The 19,257-nt window shown below is 40.1% G+C and overlaps 1 protein-coding gene across 2 annotated transcripts; it reads left to right on the plus strand.

Annotated features, from left to right (window-relative positions):
- The first annotated feature begins 674 nt into the window (after positions 1–674).
- LOC143939962 (olfactory receptor 5V1-like) lies at positions 675–18,558 on the plus strand. Of its 2 annotated transcripts, none has more exons than XM_077461056.1 (2): positions 675–814; positions 17,180–18,558. In XM_077461056.1, the coding sequence occupies exon 2, from the start codon at positions 17,297–17,299 to the stop codon at positions 18,251–18,253; it is 957 nt and encodes a 318-aa protein (XP_077317182.1). In that variant the 5' UTR covers positions 675–814; positions 17,180–17,296; the 3' UTR covers positions 18,254–18,558. The 2 variants fall into 2 exon arrangements, with proteins under 2 accessions (XP_077317182.1, XP_077317183.1); XM_077461057.1 differs by having other exon boundaries at positions 688–787.
- Positions 18,559–19,257: the final 699 nt, after the last annotated feature.

Raw genomic sequence — 19,257 nt, forward strand, 5'->3', positions numbered from 1 at the left:
TTCCGACTTCTCCGCACTTTCCGGCCTCTTCTCCCGCTCTTCAGTTCTTCTGCCGGGCTCCTGCGCTATCTTCTTCCAGCTCTTTTACTAGCTTTGGCCCGGTCTTCTCGTTCGTCACTATCTTCTTCTTCCTTCTTCTCTTCTTCCGATGTTGACTAGACGCTCTCTCCCACTGTAATGCAGGGGACACGTTGCGCAGCGACTTGTATAGGCATAAGGGGCGGGGTCACTAGGTGATGTCACATGGTGACCCCGTCCTTTATGATGTCACAGTCCCAGCACCCCCCGACACCATGGCACACAGATGTTCTTTTTTGACCATTCATGTAAAAAATATATACCTTGGTCTACTCATGGTTTTATAAATATATAAATTGAAAGTTAATTGACACTATAAACTCAATTACATTTTCCTTATCTAACCTTATTTGTGATACAAGTATATATATATATATATATATATATATATATATATATATATATATATATATATATATATATATATATATATATATATAAATATTGTTACAATAATAACTTATTATATTTTATTAGATGTCCATCAAGTTTGAGGCCAGATCCTTCTGGTCCCAACTGAATATTGAATTCTCAGTTACCAATTATTTTTATTAAAATATAATGCAATAAAGCTGTTGGGTGACTGTGAACATCATATTATTCCCAACAGATAAGGCCCCTACGATCTATCACATATATAAATATGAGAAAAAAAGAAATCATATTTCAGTGCTTTATTAGAATCAATGCGCCACACTGCAGAACTAATGTGAGTAAAGGCTTAAGATTATTTGAGGTATGTAATTTTACGCTATAGTAATATTATAATTTGTCTAAACATGTATGATTTATGTAATGTTTCAAATATTACATTTTTTTTTAGAACTTTATCATAAATGCCATGTTTCAAACTTTTGATACAATAAAGTCCAAACTCACACACCGCTATATCATGATCTATACATGTGAGGACAGCATTAGAAATTGTACATTTTACTTTATGTATAAAGCTTCAAATACAGTATGTAAATTGTATCAAACCTTTTGATTATATGTAAATAATAAAAACATTATTATGAAAACATGCAAATCCCTGTATATGTCATCACTAAATCCTCAGTTAACTTTACATGTCTAAGGGTCCTTTCACACGGGGCGGATCAGTTCTGATCCGCCCCGTGGATATCCGTTTGCTCAGCGGGGATCACTCCGCCGATCCCCGCTGAGCAGGGAGATGACGTCTCTGCACACTGCGCAGGGACGGACCTGTCACAGCGCCGCTCTCCCCTATGGGAGATCGGATGACGACGGACCGCAGTGCCCGTCGTCACCCGATCCGATCCGCAGACGGATGGAAAAATAGCTTTTTCCTCCGTTACACTTTTTCGGATCGGAGCGGGTCGGATGTCAGCGGACATGTCACCGCTGACATCCGACGCTCCATAGAGCTCTATGGAGCACCCGTTCAGGTCCGCCTGAAAAACTGACAGGCGGGCCTGAACGGGACGTCAGTGTGAAAGAGGCCTTACTCTATTAGTGCACAACACTTTAAACAGTAGCCTTCCTTTGTAGACTGAGGTAGGGGGCAAGTATATGTATATGTATATGTACGTCTATGTTATTGTGTCTTGAGAAGGGGAAATTAAAGGGTCACTAAAGGCAAAACAGTTTTTTTTCATTTTGGATAGAGTAAGAGAGGGTTGTAACCCCTGTCAATTATTATTATTATTTTTTTTTTTTGCCATCTTTGCCCCATTGCAGAGATTTCCCTTAATTTCCTTATGAATAACCAAAATAGTAATTCCTCCAAAGTAAGGGAATCCTGGAATGTCACCAGGATCACCAGAACTAGTATAACAAGCTGGAAGATTTCCTCTATTCCTGTTTTGATGTATATACTTGGTGTAAAGTTATTCATTTTAAAGTGGTTCTAAAGGCTCAAAGTTTCTTACCTTCATGCATGCTATGCGTAAAGGAAAAAAAAACATTCTGTGTGCTGCAGCCCCCCCCCCCCATACTTACCCGAGCCTCTTTTCTATCCAGCAATGTGCACTAGAGATTTGACTCTCTGGGAACTCTCACTCTGCCATTGGCTCCAACTACTGGCAAACACAGCCAGTGAGCCAATCAGGAGAGGTAGAGGGTGGGACTGAGCCACAACTCTGTGTGTGACACACAGAGTAGTGGTTTGGGAGCAAGCTTGCATGGGTGCCCCCAGAGCAAACAGGGGACGGGAGCGGCGGACCTAAGAAGAAAAGAATTCAAGCAACTCTGTGCAAAACCATTGCACAAGCAGGTGAGTATAACATATTTGTTATTTAAAAAACAAAAATTAGACTTTAATATTACTTTAAGTTCAATACACAAGAAAAGGGGCACTGGAGGAGAGAGAATTATCCTCAACATACAGAACAGCTTCTTCAATGTAAGAGCTGTGAGCTGTGAAAGTGTGGACTAAGCTCCCTCAAGAAATAATTTTGCCTGCTCAGGAGATTGTTTTAAAAACAGCTAGATGCATTTCTAAATGAACATGAATGGATATTAACATTTATAGCACCCTTCTGGGGTAACAGGAAGGAATTAATTTTTCCCCCACTGGAAGAAGTTGGACCATGCTTATGGAAGTTTTTTGCCTTCTAGTTTTCATTGATTGAACTAGATGGACTTTTTTTTTAACCTACCCGTATATGCCGGTGTATAAGACGACCGGGCATATAAGACGACCCCCTAATCTTACTGTTGTATAAGCATTTTTTTCTTGTACTTACCGTATAAGACGACCCCCTTCCAAGGCTTCCGACGCTTGATATTCCGTCCGTCCTTGCTGAAGCAGGAGCTGGCGCCATATTCTTCTTCCTGCTTTTGCTGGAACCAATCACAGCAAGCGATGTATTCTATTAATGAATACAAAGCCTGCTTGGATTGGCAGAGGCTGTATCATCATCAGCCCGCGCCTCTGACTCTCAAAGCCAATCCGAGCAGGCTACAGAGTAGCCTGCTCGGATTGGCAGAGGTTGTTGCTCCAATCCGAGCAGGCTCTGTATTCATTTGAATACATCGCTCGCTGGGATTGGCTCAGCGGTATATACTGTATGTAGCCGAAGCTACATACAGTATTACCGAACCCTCAGCAGGCATCGGAGGGGCTGATCCGGCGTATAAGACGACCCCCGATTTTCGGCCAGTTTTTTTAAGTGTAAAAGGTCGTCTTATACGCCGGCAAATACGGTAATTGTAACTATATAGAGCCACAAGTATGTTTACTAGAAGTTTTCTCACTGAAATCAAATATAAGTTATTTCTGATGTCCTTAGTTTGAACTATTAAGCTCACTGATCCTGTGTAATACTTAAAATAGAGTTTTTTTTTATAAAATAGCCTTTTAAAGGCACTTCCATATATTTGGATTAAACTGAATTTATTGTACATCCTTGTCAAATGGCCAATCTAGTGGAAGGTGAATGTTAATGCATGCAAATTACAGTATTAAATGCTGCATACCCAGCCAGTGTACAAAAACAGGCAGGCAGGCAGGGGCTCTGTTTCTGGGAGGATGTACCTGTATGTACCCCCTGGGGTGTGAAGCGTTGCAATCTGGTGCCCGCTGTGTCATGGTGCTCAGTACCAGGTTTCTGTGATTGGCCCTGGTAACATGGGATCACTGTGATCAATCACATTACAGAATTGTTTACTATTGTGATTGACTACAGCTATCACATGGTAAAAGCCAATCACAGTGACCCTGTAGCTAATCACAGAAATCATAATAGTAAACAACCAGTCATGAATGGAAGCCATTCATGTCAGTTAAAATGATTGCATTTACAGCGATTATCACTGTACAAGCAAACACAGGGTAAACAGGAACACTGCACACTCTGGTGACAGTATGTTAAAAAGTGTATATTTTATATATATATATATATATATATATATATATATATATAGTGACATGGGGGATTGTTCAGCCCAGTGATAGATGCATTTCTTTGTAGTGAGTCCACATCAGACAGGCATTTATTTTTAGGGGCCTGGCAGCCCACGTTTATTGAATGAAAAAAAAAAGTCCACTCAGGAATCCCATGTAGGGGTTTAAATGTCATTCAGACATAACTGAAAATGCTAGCCCACCTGGCTACTCTTCAGCAACACTGCTGCTATAAGCACTGCTATGAGTACCTGCTCTTCCAGGTCCACAGTCTTGGATGCACATAGCTTTGGGCTTCTTAAACGTACACAACTTCAAGCCAGACAATGCACACAGCATGTGGCTACTTGGACGCACACAACTTCAGACCCGTCTATCCTCACACAGAAATTCTCTCAATAGCAGCCACTGCTCCAACACCACCTCCCTCCTCCTACTGCTCTCACCAGCCCCTCGTTATATGGGCTGTGTGCACCTGCGTGCACACCCTGCTGGCTTTCCTCAAGACCCGGACACAGAGTTGGAGATCCTGTCCCACCCAAGACTCTTAGGGATCTCCAAACTAGAGAGTCGTATCCAGCAGTAGCAAAATCTGGGGAAAACTGGGAGAGCAGTTTTTCTCCATTTCAAATCTACCCTCTGTAGTCTTGCAATCTGCATCCAATTTCATAGGGACAGAGTTTTGGGGTGTAATTATAAGTATGCTTATGCTGTGCGCGAGACATAACTTGTTAAAATTATAGCTTTGTGAAAAACATTATTGAATTTCTTTTTTTCCAAAAATTTTGACAAAAAACTGTCTATTTTCCAAAAAGCAGTCATTTGAAGGGTATTTTTACTGTCCTGGCATTTTATGAATTGAGATAAGTAGTCAGTACATCTGTGGTGATCATTTTTTAAATATGCGTACCACAGTTTGTTCCATACAGGCTAAATAATATACACTGATTTGGGTTATTTTTTACCAAAGAAATGTAGCAGAATACATTTGGACCTAAATTTATGAAGAAATATTATTTATTTGAAACATTTTATAACAGAAGCTATGAACATTTTGTATCATTTGCAAATACAGAAATTATGTTCTTAATTCTAACCTCAATGTCATTCATAAACAAGTTCAATAGCATGGATTCTAGGACAAAGGAAGCACACCACTCATAACCCTGGAACAACCAAAGACAGACTGATTAACCTCTTTCCTCTATGCCCATGCCCGAAACCAGCCCTCTATTCATGTGATACCCCTTTTTTCACTCCAATAGACTTTAGTTTATAAATTGATAAATTAGACATTGGTGGGGTACATTTTCAAATGCCTTTGCTAAATCCAGATAAATTATGTCTACTGCTCTTCCTATATCTAAACTACTACTCACTTCCTCATAGAATGCTGCCTTGGTGCTCTGACAAGGCTGGTCTTTCATAAATTCATGTTAATTGTTAATTATAATGCAATTTTTAGGACAAATACTTCAGTGGAGTCTCATAGACTCCTTGCAAACTACTGAAGTTAGGCTGACTGATCTGTAATTCCCTCAGACAACTATTTTGAATATTGAAACCACATTTGCACTATGCAGGTTTCTGTCATTATGTGGTCTTTAAAATTCAGTACAAGTGATTTGGATATTTTCAAGCTAAACTCCCTCAGACCTCACAAGTGTAAACCATCAGGCCCTGATGATTTGTATATATTGTTTTATATTTTCAAATATGTGTTAGACCCCATTTTCTGACAACCACAATGGCACTTCTGTCTCATTTTTATTAACCACTTCTGCCCTGGAAGATTTTACCCCCTTCCTGCCCAGAGCACGTTTTACAATTTGGCACTGTGTTGCTTTAACCGACAATTGCGAGTTCATGCAATGCTGTACCCAAACAAAATCTGTTTATTTTTTTCCTACAAATAGAGCTTTCTTTTGGTGATATCATAAGTTTAAGCCAATATATATTCTTCTACATGTTTTTGGTAAAAAAAAGTGCAATGAGCATATATTGATTGGTTTGCACAAAAGTTATAGCCTCTACAACAGGAATCTTCAAACTACGGCCCTCCAGGTGTTGTGGAACTACACTTCCCATGAGGCATTGTAAGACTCTGACATTCACAGACATGACTAGGCATGATGGGAATTGTAGTTCCCGAACTCTACAATCTATGTGAAAGATTTATGGCTTTTTTTTTTTTTTTTTTTAGTAGTAATGGTTGTGATCTGCGATTTTTAGCAGTACTGCAACATTGCGACAGACAGATTGGACACTTTTGACACATTTTTGGGACCATTAACATTTACACAGCAATCAGTGCTATACATATGCACTGATTACTGTGTAAATGTCCCTGGTAGGGAATGGGGTTAACACTAGGGGCAATCAAGGGGTTAAATGTGTGTTCCCTAGAAGTGTATGGGGATAGGACTGACTGAGGAGACATATCGTTGTTCCTGCTTATAAGCAAATCCCCGTGCTGGCTCTCGTGAACATGTTTGCATGCCCTCTGGCAGCTCTTAAAGGGAAAAATGTACCTGTATGGAGTGCCATTCTGCCACAGTATATATACGTGTAGTGGTCGGGCACCGGTTAATATTACTATCTCTTCCAACAAATCCTTTTTTCCTAAATATAAACTGAAGAGAAAATGTTATTTAACAAATTAGCCGTATTCATGTAATTTGTGACCAAGGTTCCTGTTTGTTACTTTCTTACACCTTTACTGTTGAGATAAAACTTTTTCAGTTTTTTCTTTGCTTTTGGAAATTATGTGATTCTCATCATTTACTTTAGCTATTCTGATCACATTCTGGTATATCTTATTACATTCCCTTCAGCCTATTATGAATGCTGCTGCTAGACTAATATACCTCACTAACCAATCCGTGACTGCTGCTCCTCTCTGCCAATCCCTTCACTTGCTTCCCCTAGCCCACCGTATAAAATTCATAATGCTAACCACAAAATACAAGGCCATCCACAACATCACCCCCAGCTACATCACCAACCTTATCTTTCTGATATCCTTTGTTAAGAACATTTGGTCCCAATTAATATCACTTAAAAAGGACTCATTATTGCCTAAGTGTTCCCTAACTTGCACTTCTGAAATGTGCTCTGTATTATAAAAATGACCATCTGTAACAGACCGTTTTTTATAGTTGGAGCTTATACCATTTGAATCATAAAATTGTCCTGTTGAGTGTTCATAAAATGGTCTTAGTTTAGTGGGCAATACCATTTGTCTAATCAATGTCTGGATAATGAATGTCTCCCATAATAATATTACCCTGTTTAATTCTGTCTATGAAAGGAGATTCCTCCTCATTGTTAGGCAGCCTGTAACAAACTCCTATAATTGTTTTCAGGACCATCCGTCGTCAATATACCGCAGTAGGTTGGCTCTCCTGGGCAATTTGCTGTAGGTGTAAGTGCCACTTCAAGAGCAATACTGGCCACACGTGCGCCCGTGGTGCTATGCCGGAGCGGATGTGTGTGGCCAGCGGCCGCAGTGTCCACTGGCCACACGCGATCACCCACAGAGAGCCAGAACGGGGGTTTACACCCCACCTTCCCACTATTAATAATATAATATAATAATCGATCCTCCTCTATATCCTGTCCCTGCATTGGTTCTTGTACATAACATGTTATATTCTCTTCAGATTCCTTCCCCCAGATTCTGGTTCAAAAACTCCACTAACCTTCTAGACATTTTTCCCCCACCAGAGATGCACCCTCTCCATTAAGGTGTAGTCCATCCCTGTTGTAGAGGCAACAGCCAATTAAAAAGTGAGCCCATGAATATACGGCAACTTTGGGACAGAGTTTTCCGCTTAATCTCACAAATAGTGCCACAACACCCCCCTAAAACTCCAGGATTAGCCATTCTATCTCTGGGCATAGATTCAAGCCCCAAAATCGCTAGGGTAATTGTATCCCACATCTTGTTAAGCACCAGACTGGTAATTACAAGGCACTGGAGAGATCAAGAAACCCCTTCCTTGGAAGAAATTATACTGACAACCAACACACATGCCACATACGAAACCATGTTCGCTTCAACCCAAGGCAAGTTACTTACAGCACAGGTACTGTGGAAACTGTGGACTGACTGGTATAACGTAAAAGGGCCTGAGTACTTGTGATCTACAAAATATCAGACTTGGAAAACAGCGTACACATAAGCCTTGCGCAATTCTGATTATTATTTATTTCTTTATTTATTTACTTATTATTTACTATGTAGTTATTTAGGTATTAACCTTACCTACATTTTAATTTACTATTGTTCAGTTTTCATTGCATTACGCATTAAGCAATAGCATTGTCTCACCAACCCCACTGATTAGTTCCTAACATGAACCAACTCCAGCTCATTGGGGGGTGCTGGGTCTCCCCTTTCAGGGCACAGTGAGTACCCAATAGTGGTGCCATGGGGGAGACCACCCCCTCCTTGACAATGACAATAACGATAAAAGGTAATATGGTTCTTCGCTTGAATCAATTTCTGAACCGAGGTATTGAATACGGTACTGAATGAACGCTTCTACCTTTTACATTGTTTATTTTATCTTGTTAATGTATCTCACCAAATTTGAGGTGTTACATGTTTGTAACCTTCTCTTGAAAAATGTAATAAAAAACTATTGAAAAAACTATACTTAAAATCTACCGTTCGCTAGTGTGACATTTCTGATGCTCCCTCTTCCTCCTATTTTTGTACCAATATCCAGTTGTTCTGTTTTACAATGCTTACTTTCTTTAAGGGATATTAATACAAATCTAGTTTTATACGTATGGAAGCTGTATCTAAAAAAATTAGATAAAAATTAGATAAAAAACAATTCATGTCGATATCTGCAACCCTCTGGGCACTAGGGACCCTAAACGATATATCCATTTAGTCTTGTTTTTGGGATATGTGCCCAGAAGGTTAAATGTAGTGCCCAGAAGGTTAAATGTAGATATTAGCTTGAATTGTTTGTTATCTAATTTTTAATCATGCTCTTTTACAATAGCCTAGTCTATATTCCTCCTTTTTAATATTTTGTAATATTTTTTATTTGGTATCTTTTTTAAATAATTAGATTCTTCTCAGGGTAGATACACAGTGCCTTACACACATATTTATAGCTATACTTCATTCTTGCACTTTATTATATATTTATATTTAAATTTATTTTTATATTATATGAATTTTCATATTTATTGACCCATTTATACTTAGCCTCTTGGCCTATTAATCTTACTCTTGCTCTTTTTTTGGAGATTTACATTGACCCATATATATTAGATATTTTTTATTTATTTTTTATACTTAACTGTTTATTGAAAATTCGATACAGCAAAATAGAGACATCGCCAAGTGGGCATACCCAGGCGTCATTGAACATTTATAAAGGGTAAATGATAACAGGAGTGAGGTGTCTAAACCTGTAGTATCTGAATAGTTACAATAAAGACTTACGAGATTGACAATGGGTAGACATTGCTGGATAGGGGAAGAGGAAAAGGAAAGAAAAAAAAAAAAAAGGGCGGAAGAACATGACTGCAAATAAGTATAAGGTACAAGGTATCATTTATGAGAGAGCGTGTAGATAATGTACTGGAGTTTACCGTTGGGCTATTTTTAATGTAAAGGCGCACTTCTAGAGTTTATGATCCAGAGTTCCCAAGTCTTGTGAAAACGATTTGTGGAGATGTTAGCTTTGGCAAAAAAGTACTCCAACAAGAAGTTCTGATTGAGTATCTGGATGGTTTCCTTCAGTAGAGGGGGGTGTGTCGATTTCCACTTTCTTGTGATCGCCAGTCTCGCTACAATTAGTATGTGGGTTACCAGGGTCTGGAGGTGTTTAGGCCAGGTGGGAATATCCAGTCCCAGGAGTAGATCCAGTGGGGACATTGGGAGGGTTACCCCAGATACGGAAAAGATTAGGTCTTTCACTTTGTCCCAATAACTTCTAATCGATGGGCATTCCCACCAAATATGTAGTAGGGATCCTATTTTGTCGCAATTTCTCCAACATTTGGGTGAAGTATTCGAGTATATCCTTGCCAGTCTTTCTGGGGTGAAATACCATTTATGAAATAGTTTTTGCACTGATTCCCAGTGGGTAATCCAGTGGGATAGGCGTAAGGGTAGTAAGAGGGCCTTTTGCCATTGTATCTACGTAGATGGTTGGTCTGTCAAGGAGGACCAGTATTGTATAACGGGGAGAGTAAGTCCGGAGAAGGTTTAGTGAGCAGTATATATATCAGATAGATCCCTTTGCATTTGGATACATCAAGATTATAGTGTATATTTAGGGAGAGTGAGAGACAGTCCCAAGTTGAGCAATGATCTTTGAGAGGGTGGATCTGATCCGCAAGTAAAAGGAAGAAAGTTTGTTTGGGAAGGCCGTATTGCTCTATTAGGTGGGTGAAAGACTTTAGAACTGTTTCCGAGAAGAGCGATCCAATGTTGGTAATGCCTTGTTTGGTCCATTCTGATAGGGGTAAGTCCGGGGAGATAAGCTGGAGGGCTTCAATGGTTAGTTTGGTCAGGGTTTCCACAGAGATCCCTTGCATAGATTGTGTTATTGCAGTCCAGGCCTTTGTGGAGGCTGTGATGGTATCGAGTGGGTAGCGCTTAGGTGGGAGATTGAGCCATGTGGCAGCCAAGAGGAGTTTAGGGTTTGTGCGTAGTATGGTGGCTTCTATCTGTTTCCAAGTTGTATGACGCTTGTCCGACCACCAGGTTTTTAATTGGTCCAAGATGGATGCTCGGTAGTAAGCTTGGATGTCTGGTGCGCCCAGAACTGGAGTTAATAACGTAGCTTTTTTCACTCTGGGGCGTTTTTGTTGCCAAATAAAGTTGTTAATAAGTCCCTGGAGTTTTTTTATTTGATGCTGCATCAATGGAAGGGGTATGGTTCAAAAAAAATATAGGACATGCGGGAGTAAATACATTTTAGCCTGAGCTATCCTTCCAGCCCAAGAGGCTGGAATTCAGCACAGATCCTTCGTGAGGTTGGTAAGCTTGCCCACAAGGTCTTCCAAGTTGGTTCTAATTAGCATTTGGCTAGGGGATGTCAAGTAAATCCCTAAGTAAGGAAGAAAGGAGTTAGGGGCCCAGGCAAAGGGGAAGGTGGAGGAGATTGTTTTAGATGTTTGTGGGTCTAGGCCAAGATGGAGCATAAGGGATTTACTGTGGTTCAGTTTATACATGGATATTTTGCTAAACTTTTCTAAGACTGTGTGCACAGCTGGTAGAGAGGATAGGGGATTAGTCAGGGCTATAATCACATCATCGGCATATAGGCCGATTTTATGATCAACATCTCCAATTTTTATCCCTGAGATCAGTGGATCAGATCTTATGGTTTGTGCTAGGGGCTCCATCACCAGCGCAAAGATTAGTGGGGATAGTGGACACCCTTGCTTGGTGCCATTGGTAATTTGGAAAGGTTGGGAGACAACCCCTGATGTCCAAATACTTGCTGATGGGTGGGTATATAGACCCATTATGGCCCCAAGGAATGTGCCAGATATTCCAAATTTGAAGAGGACTGCCTCCATATAGGGCCAATACACTCTGTTGAATGCCTTCTCCACATCCAACGCTAGGAGCGGAGAAGGCGTTCCAGTGTTCTCTGTCCATTGGATTAGGTCGATAAACTGTCTGGTTCCATCTGAAGTTTGCCTGCCGGGCACAAATCCAACTTGGTCTGGGTGTATAATCTGGGGAATGACAGAGGAAAGTCGTTGAGCAAGCAGTTTGGCATAGAGTTTTGTGTCTGTGTTTAGGAGAGAAATAGGGCGGTAATTGGCTGGTTTGGGGATGGTGACCACTAAGGCAGCGAGGGATTCGTTCGGTATTACCCCTGTGGTGGGAAGTTGGTTATACATGTCACATAGGTGGGGGACTAAAAGTTGGAAGAATCGTTCATCAGGGCCCGGGCTTTATGTAATGGTAAGTTTGGATCAGTTTGTGGATCTCAGTGTGCGTAAAGGGATTTTCCAGGTGTTCAAGTTTTTCCGGGGAGATGGAGGATAAGAATTTGGCAATGTCCTGTTGGGTGGGGAGTGGAAGGGGATCTGAGTCTGATAGGTTGTATAATTTTGTGTAAAAGTTGCAAAATTAATTTGCGATGTCGAGCGGGTTAGTCAGACGTTTACCTTGAGAGTTAGTGAGGAGTGCAATTTTTTTGTTGGCTAGTTGCTTCTTGAATTGTCTGGCCATGTAGGCCCCCGGTTTGTTGGCTGCTGAGTAAGTTTGAAGCCGGAGTCTTTTAATGTAATAGTCAAAGTGTTTGCGAAGGTGGTCACTGAGCTGGAGCCTGAGGGTTTTAAGTTTCGATGAGAAAGCATTCGATGGGGATTTCTTATTGATGAATTCTAGTGATCAGATCTGCTTTAGAAGGGATTCTGTGGTGAACGTGTTTTTTCTTTGCCTGGGTCCCGAGTTTAATAAAAAGACCCCGTAGGCAAGCTTTATGAGCATTCCATATAATGGCATGATCAGATACAGAATTTACATTTCATTGGAAATAAGTCTCAATCTCGGATCGTATTTCCGATTCAAGGTTGGGATTGTTAAGGAGAGAGGTGTTTAACCTCCAGACCGTATGCCTAGGAGTTTGGAATGGGTAGGCTAACTTAATTGTGACCGGAGCATGGTCAGACCAAGATATTGAATCTATGTGGGAGGCCGTAATAGATTGGAGCAGGTTTTGTCCGTGATAAACAGGGCGATCCGAGAGTAAGACTGGTGCAGTGGGGAGAAATAGGTGTAGTCTCTCTCTAAATCATGCATGCATCTCCATGAATCATATATGCCCTTGCGTTTAAGGAGGGAGGATAATGCTGAGGGTCTGCTTCTTGAAGGACTGGTTGTATCCAGTGTGTGGTCAATTATTTTGTTAAATTCTCCGCAAATTATCAGAGATGAGGATCTATAGGGGGGCAGTTTAGCGAAGAGGTGCAATGTAAATTTTATATTCGCGCTTATGGCGATCATAACACCCCTCTTCTTTTTTGGGGCATTTGCGAAGAAGCAGTGGGGGTATTTTTTGTTACTGCACTGGGGTTGTTTAAGTTTAGAGAATTGGGTCTCTTGCACACAGAGAATATCTGCATGTTGGCACATTGCTTCCTTCCATAGGAGGTTGTGTTTGAAAGGCGTGTTTAGGCCTTTGACATTCAGTGAGGTGATCATGAGGGACATGGCAAAGAGGAGGCTAAGGAGGCATGAGCAGAGGGAGAGAGACTACACCCACCAGTGAGAAAAGAGAAAGGAAAAAAAAACGTAAAAAAAGGGGGGTGGGGGGGAGTAACAACAAATAACTGTACGGTTATTAATACTCAAACAGCATAGTTAAGAAAAAGCAATTAAACAGTAGCACAACAGTATGTAACGATGAGAAATGTCACAAAAATGTGTGCTCAGCACACTTTTAACCTGGGGGGTGGGAGGAAGGGATAAAGGTGTGTCGCCCAGGCTGGATGTGAGTGAACTGGGGACAGAGGATTTGACATAGTCAGGTTTTTTCGGCCGGTTTGGTTGTGATGTTCTTGGTGGAGTCAGCCAATGAGCCAGAGGAGTTTGATTGACCCATGTCTCTTGGGGGAAGAGGGAGGAGGCCCCAATTTTTATACCCATCTTTTGGGGTGAGGATCGGGAGGATTTTTCGTTGGTGGGTGACCAATAATTTGGTTGGGAAGCCCCACTTGTACGTTATATTTTTCTGTTGGAGAATAGAGGTAACAGGAGAGAAGGCCCTGCGTATCTCCATTGTGGCCGGAGATAGGTCAGTGAAGAGCTTAATGTTAGCATACGGGGCTGACAGGGTTTTCATGGTTCTAGCAGAAGAGAGTATTTGTTCTTTGACCTGGAAGAAATGTATGCGGGCCAGAACATCCCTAGGGATGTCATCTGGGAGGCATGATGGTTTAGCGATTCTATGGGCTCGAACTATGAGCATGTCACGTGCGTTTAGGCGAGGAAGTAAGGTTGATATGAGTTGTTGCAAGTATGGGGTTAAGTCGCTCGGTTTGATTGACTCAGGTATGCCTCTGAATTTGATATTGTTCCGTCTGGAACGGTCTTCCAAATCAGCTAATTTTATTTTGATGTGGTGGATTTCTTCCGTGTGATGGTCCTGCATGTCCAGCATTTCATTATGTGCTTTAGAGTAATCTTGAAGATTTTCTTCTAAAGCATCAGTGCGCTCCTCAATGCAATCAATTCTATCATGCATTTGGGAGATAGAGATCTGAAGCTCCCTGTGTAAGTCCTGCTGCAGTGTAAGAAACATAGATTTTATTGTGGCTTCTGATACAGTGTTATCTGTTGCAGGTATGGCAGCCATGGATGGGGTGGTGTGGGATCCATGAGTCCGGGCCACAACAGTAGACCATAGCTGTTTTTTGGCATGCAGCTCCTTGCTTGGGGAGTGTGCAGGGGAGGTAGCCAGTCTCTTACCTCTGTCAGAGATGAGCCCTCCTGGGGAGTCTGCTGGAGGTGGGAGAGTGTCCATGTGTTCTCTCAGAGAGACAGAGGCTTCATCCTGTGACAGGTGTTGCGCTGTCGAGTGGCCCGGCAGGATGCGGAGATAGCGCGGGGAGAGGTGCAGGCGTCAGTGCCATCTTGGGGCCTATGCATGGGGGCGGCCGGCGGGTAGTAGTCCGTCAAACGGCGAAGCTTAGGTGGGTTATACCACTGCCTCGACATGCCCCGGTACGTCCCTGTTCCTTCCCTGCTCTGGTGGCAGGAGCTGGGGGAAGGATCGTCGCTGCGGGTTGTCGTTATCCAGGCCGTGGAGCGGAGCTCGGAGATCAGGCAGCCATCCTGGTCCGCAGCAGGCCACGCCCCCTATATTAGATATTTTGTATGCATGCATATTTTATTGATTTTTTACTCATGTTTTTCAGGTTTAAAATTTCTATTAGCAATGGAGATGCCGCCCTTGCCATCATTTATTTCCTCCAGGAGGTGGCGCTCTGTAAGGGGAAGTTATTACTCATCCTATGGTGGAGTTAGGTCACATATTTTTAACTGCCCCTCCATGTGCTATTTATGGATGTAGGGTGTACCAATATGGCAGCGCCTCAGATGATGTGCGTGTGACGAAACGCATAAGACGGGACATACTTGGTATGCAACACATCATTTCCGTTTCTCTCAGCTAGGTCATGGAATACACGCCCCGATCACGTCGGGACTACAGAAGTACCTTATCAGTTACAAGGTGGAGCAGCAGAGCTCCATTTTTAATACCAATATATTAAATGGAGACTTTTATTAAATAAAACTTTGGTTCTACGGATTCACGCTATGAGGCTCATCTTTTCCATACATATGCGGATGCCCATTGCTGGGGATTCCTAAACTGCTTTGGTAAGGTGGATTGCAGTTGTGCAAACCAGAGGGATACCTTGTTAAAGGGGAACATCGTCATTGGGATACAGCTATTACACCTGTCACCCCTGCAGGGGTGAGGCGCTCTGGTGAGTGCAGGCACAAGAGGGTGATGCGGATGGAATAGGGGAGCACTGAAGAGTAACCTTTATTTTACTTGTGCAGGGATCACTGTTCACAGACTGCTATTTAATAGTGTATAATCATATACACATACAGATTATATATTTTTTGGTGACTTATCACTCAGGATTTAGCACTTGTCACTTTAACATACATTGGGTTTGTGTGCAGTAGCAGCACATGGAAAACATGTTTTGGGATTGTTCTTTTCTTAACACGTCTATTTGTGTTTATCAATACACACATATATATATATATATATATATATATATACATATATATATATATATATATATATATATATATATATATATATATATATATATATATATATATATATATATATATATATATATACATTTTTAGGGATTGAGTCACGCAGCACTTGTCACTTTATTATCTTGGGGTGCTGAAGCATTACTGTTATATATTTTTTACACTTTGGTTTACATAAGTGTTGAATGTTATACATATCTTTGGTTTATTCATTTTGAAGCAGCATTCACTTTACAGGGAGTGTTGGCAATACTCACATTAGTAGACTATATTTATGAATTTACACTTAGGTTTTTTTCTATTATATATATATTTTTTTGAACACTGCCATTTTCCCATTAGTAGAGCTTTACGATTTCAGGACTCCACCTAGGTGGTGTTCCCAATTAGGGAGGCTGCAGTTCTTTCTTCCTAAGCACGGATATCTGGTGTTTTTAGGCTGTGAAAAAGTCTCATGTGGTATGGCCATATTCAGGAGGATTGTCAGAATGCATTTTGGGGTGTAATCAGAAGTATGCATATACTCTGTGTGAGAAATAACTTGTTATTATGACAATTTTGTGCAAAATAAATATAATAATAATTTCTTAATTTTCCTAAGAATTGTGGGAAAAAAATACAACTTCAAAAAACTTGCCATGCCTCTTACTAAATACCTTGGACTGTCTACTTTTCAAAAAGGAGTCATTAGGGGGGTATTTATACTTTCCTGACATTTCAGGGCCTCAAGAAATGAGATAGGCCATCAATACATCAGGTGTGATCAATTTTCAATGATTTGCACCATAGCTTGTAGACTCTAAAACTTTCACATAGACTAAATAATATACACGTATTTGGGTTATTTTTACCAAAGATATGTAGCAGTATAAATCTTGGCCCAAATGTATGAACAAAAATTACTTATTTGCAAAATTTTATCATAGAAACTAAACAAAAAAGTGTTTTTTTTTCAACATTTTTCGCACTTTTTCACTTATGTCGCAAAAAAATTAAAAACCCAGCGGTAATTAAATACCACCAAAAGAAAGCTCTATTTGTGTGAAAAAAAATGATAAACATTTTTTTGGGTACAGTGTTGCATGACTGAGTAGTTGGCATTCAAAGTGCAAGAGCACTAAAAGCTGAAATCGGTCTTGGCAGGAATGGTGTATAAGTACCCTGTATTGAAGTGGTTAAGTAGGAATATCTCTTTAAAAGCATATGATCAGATTTCAGTATACTTTTAATCTGAAGGTACAATTAATAGTAAAAAAAAAAAAAAAACTCAATCATAAGAGAACTGAAATAAATTGTTTTAACATTCTGAATTTACTAAAGTGGGAAATGCAATGAATAAACCTATACTCACAATAAACAATCAAGTTTTTATTTTTTTATTCCCTTACATATGATTGGATGTTTACTTTTTTCACTTACATTATTTCACGTCTCAGTTTTGTAAAACAGGTCCTTGGGTCTAAAAGGCTTCAAGTAATAACATTATATAACAACAAATACTTTTTCAAATATTTTTATTTGATTTATTTTATTTTATTCAAGAATAAGAAACAATGCACAATGGGTCCAGCATTTCTGAATTCATTCTTATTGGACTGTCCAATCCTCCTGAATTTCGAATCTTGCTGTTTTTAGTCTTTCTTGCAATGTACCTAATAACTATAGGTGGCAATGTTCTCATTCTCTTCATTACAAAATTTGATTCTGCACTCAACACACCGATGTATTTTTTCCTTGGCAATCTATCCTTCTTGGATGTAATATGTACCACTTCTGCAGTCCCTAAAATGTTGTTCAATTTAATTTCCCAGAAAAAAACAATATCGTTTAATGGCTGTATAATTCAGATGTTTGTTTTCACTGTTGGCATGGATACTGAGTTTCTGCTGCTAACTCTTATGTCTTTTGATCGCTATATTGCTATATGCAATCCATTAAGGTATAAGAGTATTATGGACAAAAAGGCTTGCATTTGTACGTCACTAATTGTCTGGACATTTGGATTTTCAAGTTCTACTTTTCATTCATTGAGCACTTTATGGTTGTCCTTTTGTGGTCCGAAAGAAATCAATCATTTTTTCTGTGAAGTTCCACAAGTTCTAGCACTATCCTGCACAGATATAACCCTAAACAAACAAGTACTTATAGCAACAGATCTTGTATTAGGACTCATTTGTATTGTTATTATTTTTATATCGTATATGTTTATAATTGCTGCTATATTAAATATCAGATCAATTGAAGGAAAAAAGAAAGCATTTTCCACCTGTGCTTCTCACCTCACTGTTGTGCTTTTATTTTATGGAACATTAATTTTTGCTTACTTTAAACCATCAGACGAATCCTCCAATATGGACAAAGAAATTGCTGTATTTTACACAATCGTCATACCATTGTTGAACCCTATTTTGTACAGTTTAAGAAACAAAGAGGTCAAAGTATCTGTTGAAAAGATGATTTTAAGAAAAATACTGCTGAGTGCTAAATCCAAATCTGCATTATCAAACTAGAAAATATAAAGTACATAGCCCTATTGTTTTAGGTTATATTGTAAATGTATTCTATCTGCTCCTCAGATCATTCAGCATTACAAAGTAAATCATTTAAATTGTTTTATTATTCATTATTGTTATCATTTCATCAATTATCCTATTAATGATCATTACTATCTAAATTTATAGTAGTGCTATGGAAATGGGAATCCCAGAAATTTCATTAGAGTACCGATATCTAGGCTTTCTTGCTCTTAGTGCTCTATGACAAACCATTTAAGGCCCCTTTCACACATGCGGACATTATGTCCGTATTTCATCCATCCGTTTGTGGAGGAAATACGGACATACATGCATTCCTATGGAATAGCGGGTGTCTGTGGATGAACATCCGCAGACACCCGATATCGTCCGCCTCTGCTATTGTCCGATTCTGCAGACGGAGGAAAATCCTATTTTTCTATCCGTCTGCAGAGCGGATCGGATGAATACGGACAGATGGAGGAGAATGGAGAGCTGACAGGGTGGTCCCTGCACAGTGTGCAGGGACCACCTTGTTATCCGCCTGCTCAGCGGGGACAACGGACCGATCCCCGCTGAGCAAGCGGATCATCACGGGTGGATCATTACTGATCCGTCCCATGTGAAATGGGCCTAACGCTGATGGGTGCTTACAATTGCCAGGTTTTATTCATTATTTATTATGTAATGATTTATTCCAAAGGGAAAAAAAAAAACAGGTTACTGTAACTACTTACAGTTCTTAAACATCTAACTCTACCCTTTCGACTGACAGTGCTGCTTTCCAAAGGTGTCTCTGCTGCTGCTCCATCTAGAGTGGAGACACCCTAAGAAAGAAAGTGGGTTACTGGCAGGATCACCAGATGGAAAAAAAAATCTTAAAAAGAAAACTAATGCAACCACAGCATTTAAGAATTGGTAAGCTACAATATATCAATATATCATTTTTTGGTTTTGGTTTTGGGCGTGATACTACTTTAAATGCTGAATGGACTACACAT

This window comes from Lithobates pipiens, unplaced genomic scaffold (genome assembly GCF_037356315.1).
Source record: "Lithobates pipiens isolate NorthernLeopardFrog02 unplaced genomic scaffold, aLitPip1_a1.2 Scaffold_3, whole genome shotgun sequence".
NCBI classification, from domain to species: Eukaryota; Metazoa; Chordata; class Amphibia; order Anura; family Ranidae; genus Lithobates; species Lithobates pipiens.

Excerpts from the sequence above, each read along its gene's own strand:
- LOC143939962 (XM_077461056.1), top strand. The coding sequence starts at position 17,297 with ATGCACAATGGGTCCAGCATTTCTGAATTCATTCTTATTGGACTGTCC.